The sequence below is a fragment of the Oncorhynchus mykiss genome, chromosome 2 (assembly GCF_057628025.1).
Source record: "Oncorhynchus mykiss isolate SJ-2025 chromosome 2, ASM5762802v1, whole genome shotgun sequence".
Classification (NCBI taxonomy): domain Eukaryota; kingdom Metazoa; phylum Chordata; class Actinopteri; order Salmoniformes; family Salmonidae; genus Oncorhynchus; species Oncorhynchus mykiss.
In genome coordinates, this window is record NC_143023.1 from 78,486,463 (window position 1) to 78,491,385 (window position 4,923).

Below are 4,923 nucleotides of genomic sequence, written 5' to 3' on the forward strand. Positions count from 1 at the left end.
ATGTTTAGGAAAATCTCTTAGTTGAAATTGTCTTCTCGCTTTAGCTTGTGATTAGCATTTGTCATACCAGGAAGTCAGTCTATTTCCACAAAGAAATGTATGAAAAATGCATGAATACCAGTAAGACAGTTTGGGCACTGGATTGGGGCCACTCTTTCAGTTTACCAGTTCCAGTATATCTAATTTATTCAGCATTTTGCAGCACTGAGAGGAGTATTGTTGAGCAGACAATTAAGAGAGAAATTCTGTACCCCCAAGGCTGTACCCCCAAGGTATTATAGGGAGCTTTGAGGGGGAAATCCACACTGCATCTCCTGGGAGACTGAGAACTTCAGAAACAACCACCTCTCTCTATTTTTCTCTCTCTGTTTCCCTATTTACCCTTCTGCCATTCTATATATCTGTATACCTTTCTCTCTGTCTATGTCGGTCTATCTGTGTCTCTGATTCTCTGTCTCTGTCCCTCTCACTCTCCCTGTCTTCCTCTTCTCTGAATTGTGTTCCATTATCAACACTATCTAAATCGACTGGTAAGAATCAGTATCTACTGTAACTCTGTAAAGTACCCCAGAGTATAGACTGAGTAAAGACCTCTGATACTTTAAACTTATAGGCTGTTTTCATTACTATGAGCACTGAGGATCATGAGGATCATAAACAGATGTACTGTACAGACCCACACTGTTTGGAGGTGGGTTTTGCATCACTAGTTGAAACTAGTTTCACCACCAGGTCCAGGTTTGACCAGTTCTGACCTGCCAATCATAATAGACCAACACAACTAACTGTCGGTTATAGTTTCTGATATTGTTTTGATATAGGCCTACTGCACATTGGGAAACAACTATGAAGCACAGCTGATGTAAACACCTCATCCATATTCCCTATCATCACTAATACATCAATCCCATACTAGCCTATTGTGTTCTTGTGGGTGCATTATTTTAACTCAGAGACATATAATAATCAAAAGCTTAACAGGCAAGTGGCCTATACAAGTACGTTTTTTTGAGAAACCATAGCCCCAATCTTGAACGTTATCCGCTGCTGCTCTCTACTGGCCGAGTCTTGGGAAAGATAATTGGATTGTACCGCCAGAGGTCACTACGTGTTCATTTTGATTCATTCCCGAAAGCAACTTGACACGATATTCGACGAGATGTCTCGTTGAAAGTACTTTGAGATAACAGCACATGACACAGAGAAACGGAGAGGGCTATAGATTTAAATGTTAGACTATTTGTTGAAAAAAACTCACTGAATAAACTTGTTTTGTAAGAGCGGGAAATGTTGCTAGTTACCCGAGCGCTAAAGTACAAAATGTTGAACATATGAAAGAATGATAATTCTGAGATGAGAATGAGACTATTTAAACATTCTATGGAGGATTAGTGTTGTGCAGCCGTTTGACCATAAATAACACAAGGACTGTTACTGGAACGTGCTGTCCAATCGAATGTGGTGCTGAAAAAGACAATCCATCAACCACGTTGAAACTGAAGTTGTATATTTATTAAAGTTGTATATTTATTAATACTTCAATGTGCGTAATAACTGAATAATTAAATAGGCTTAGTTAGGCTATAACATATTATCCTAAACACCCAAATCCATGTATGGAATACACTTTTTACGCATGACATTTGGGGCTTGCATTTTAGAGTTGGAATGGCACAGAATCCAACAGAAAATCAGCTGCCAATATATCCAAGCAGTAGATGCTTGTATATCTACGCAGACAATGTGCACCTATAGAGCGCTAGTTTTGGGGGGTCATTACGCACGGCAGCGATATGCCATTTGCAGACATACCCACACGTCATAAACATTATGTTTACCTTAAATTAATCGTATTTCTATGCTACTTCTATAATGGCCAATTATTCTATACAGAGACACGCTTGCCATTTATTTTCCTCTCTAAGGCTGTAACCTGGATACCGGAGAGAGCGTCTTTGGTATTTGGGATTTTAAAGAGTGAGAGGAGAGGGGTGGAGTGGGGGAAGACTGATAATTTGAAGACTTGCCAGGGGTATATTGTCAAATTCAAAAGGCATTTCAAAGAACCAAACCATTCCCCTTTCTTCATTCTCTCCTTTTTTCTAATTATTTCTCTCTATTTCTTTATTTTCTCCGGGTTGCAGGCCGTTTGAATCCACCAATGGGCTTTCAAGTTGAAGACATTGGAATGTAAATGAGCCCAGCGCGTGCTCCTGGCGCAGTGAAAGCTCTGGATTGTTTACTGAGCTCCCGGAGCCACGCGCCTGGCTCGCGGAGTGGGCTAGCAGATGAATCACACAGCAGCGGGCGGGGCCTCGCGGGGAAGCGTGCGTCTCCAACGGGTGGGGTGTGTGGGGCGCGTGTTGAAAAAGAGGAGTGCTGCCAAAGTTTGGGTCAGATCGGCTCTTGAAGTAAGCAAGCGCAGTCAAGAAAGACTTGGACACCAAATAGTCACAGCGCGCTCCAGCTATAGCCACACGGCTCCCACGCGAAGGACACGAGAGCAGTGCTCTGCAAACCTCTGTCTATTTTTTAAATCTCTTCTTCCACGGAGTGTCTTTCTGTGAGGCTGCGCTGTTGCAACCCACCTCTGTCAGTAGCCCTGTCTCACCACCAACCAACATGGAGACTACCACCATCACCACCACGCAAATGGCGCAGAACGCATACACATTTGGACTGATGGAGAGGCGCACCACCATTACCTTGCACGCCCCAGCCCAGGAGTGCGCTCTCCCCAATGACACCATTGCAGCCGGCTACCAAAGCAAGACCACGGTGCTGAAAAGACAGCGCTCCAGCTCTCCGGAGCTCCTGCGCTGCAAGCGGCGGCTCAGCTTTAACGGACTAGGCTACTCCATCCCCCAGCAGCTGCCCGTAGCCGTGGCCCGGCGGAACGAGCGCGAGAGGAACCGGGTCAAACAAGTCAACATGGGCTTCCAGACGCTGCGTCAGCACGTGCCCAACGGGGCAGCCAACAAGAAGATGAGCAAAGTGGAGACGCTACGGTCCGCCGTGGAATATATCCGAGCCCTGCAGCAGCTACTAGACGAGCATGATGCAGTGTCTGCCGCCTTCCAGTGCGGGGTGCCTTCCCCTACCATCTCCAACAGCTACTCGGCCGAGCCGGAGTCACCCCACTCCACCTGTTCCTCCGATGAGGGGAGCTATGAGCCCCTGAGCTCCGAGGAGCAGGAGCTGCTGGACTTTACCACCTGGTTCGACAGATACTGAGACACACCCAGGTCGCCTAATTGTCGTTACCACCCGTGTATAAACAGGGGCGTATTCAATCAAAAGGGACTCAAAGTTGAAAAGAATGACAAGTTATTTGATTCACTCTGCAGGCGAGACACCCATGGACACACTCTTGGCACCGACTTTCTCGCTCTCTCCCATCGCCAGGCAGCGTCTGCAGGTACAAGGCAATGAGAGGGGAAAGTAACTCAGAGTTACGGTTGCTATGCTACAAGAGACAAGAGAGTCGAACTGCGCTTGGGTTCCCTTCGGAATTACAGGGTAGAGAGACTGTTCGCGCACTCATGGACAAAGCGTCGAAGGACGAAAGACTGCACTTCGGTGACGCGTGGAATTACGTCTTTATGGATGACTTTGAATACGAGGAATTAGTGAATGAAACAGCAGCTGTGGAGACTGCACAGTATTTCAGCGGAAGTGCATGGTTGTGGCTCCCAAGTACTTTGCTGTGATTGGCCGTTTCACATGAGAGCAAAACGGCCTATTTTAAATGCCTGCATCTGCTGGGAAGATTGTATCGAAGATGTACTTTGGTGCCCATTGTCTGAAATTGAAATTCTTATTTGTTCAATAGCCTATAAATACTTATTTTTTTGTTAATTGAGATAAACTAAACAAAGTTCTGCAATAATGAACACTGCCACTTTGCTGACCGTGAGTGCGCATGAGATAGCCATGACTGGACCAGTGGACAGTTAAATTGGCAAGTATGTCTGTGTCAAGCCATTGGTCAGCAATAGACCTCTACAGCTTCCCGTGAAAGATTGAAGGGTTTTATGTGGGATGGAGACCTTTATCAATGTATGCACTTGCTCTCCGTTTCTCGTAGACTCATATGACTCAGATTTTAACAGATATATTTTGTGTAAACATTTTTTTATGAATAAAGATAACTATATTTATATAAAATTGTGGGGTGTTGTTGCATTATTGTGTGGACACGGTTATTTGTAATCAGCTTTCTCAAATAGTAGGTAGCTTAGGCCTGACAGGCATGCTCACAAATAATAGGCTACCTGATTTGATTATTATGTAGGCACACCTGACACATAGGCTATTTCAAATCAAATCGTATTTGACACATGCTTCGTAAACAACAGGTTTCGACTAACAGTGAACTTCTTACTCACGGCCCTTTTCCAACAATGCAGAGTTAAAGTTAAAGATTAAAAAATATTAAAATGAAAATACAAAGTGACATGAGGAATTCACACAGTGAATAAGGAATAACAATAATGAGTAAAACACAACATGGCTAGGCCTATATACAGGGAGTACCAGTACCAAGTCGATGTGCATGGAGTGTGGCACAAGGTAATTGAGCTAGCTATGTACATATAGGTAGGGGTAAAATGACTAGTATATATAATAGACTCAAATATATCAAATACAAATATATCTGAGGTTCTGCACTGAGCAAACAGACACTTCTTCTGTGGTTCTATTCAAAGGCTGAGTCTGACCTTTTACAGAGTTGTTTCGTCACACAAGGGAAAACTGCGCAGCTGTGTGAGTGCTCAATAACCATTTAAAGACGTACATATATACCTTGCGCTTTGTCTGCATAGAGAACAGGGAGATTAATATTATGTTTCATGCACTGCATTGTTTCTTTTTCATGCTCTCTCTCTTTGCCCAACCCAGAGGGCCTGGAGCAGATCGGGT

General features: G+C 44.2%; 1 protein-coding gene across 1 annotated transcript; it reads left to right on the top strand.

The window, feature by feature from the left end:
- Window positions 1-1,511: 1,511 nt before the first annotated feature.
- LOC110497055 (achaete-scute homolog 1b-like) lies at window positions 1,512-4,167 on the top strand. Its single transcript, XM_021573061.3, has one exon. The coding sequence runs from the start codon at window positions 2,623-2,625 to the stop codon at window positions 3,232-3,234; it is 612 nt and encodes a 203-aa protein (XP_021428736.1). The 5' UTR covers window positions 1,512-2,622; the 3' UTR covers window positions 3,235-4,167.
- Window positions 4,168-4,923: the final 756 nt, after the last annotated feature.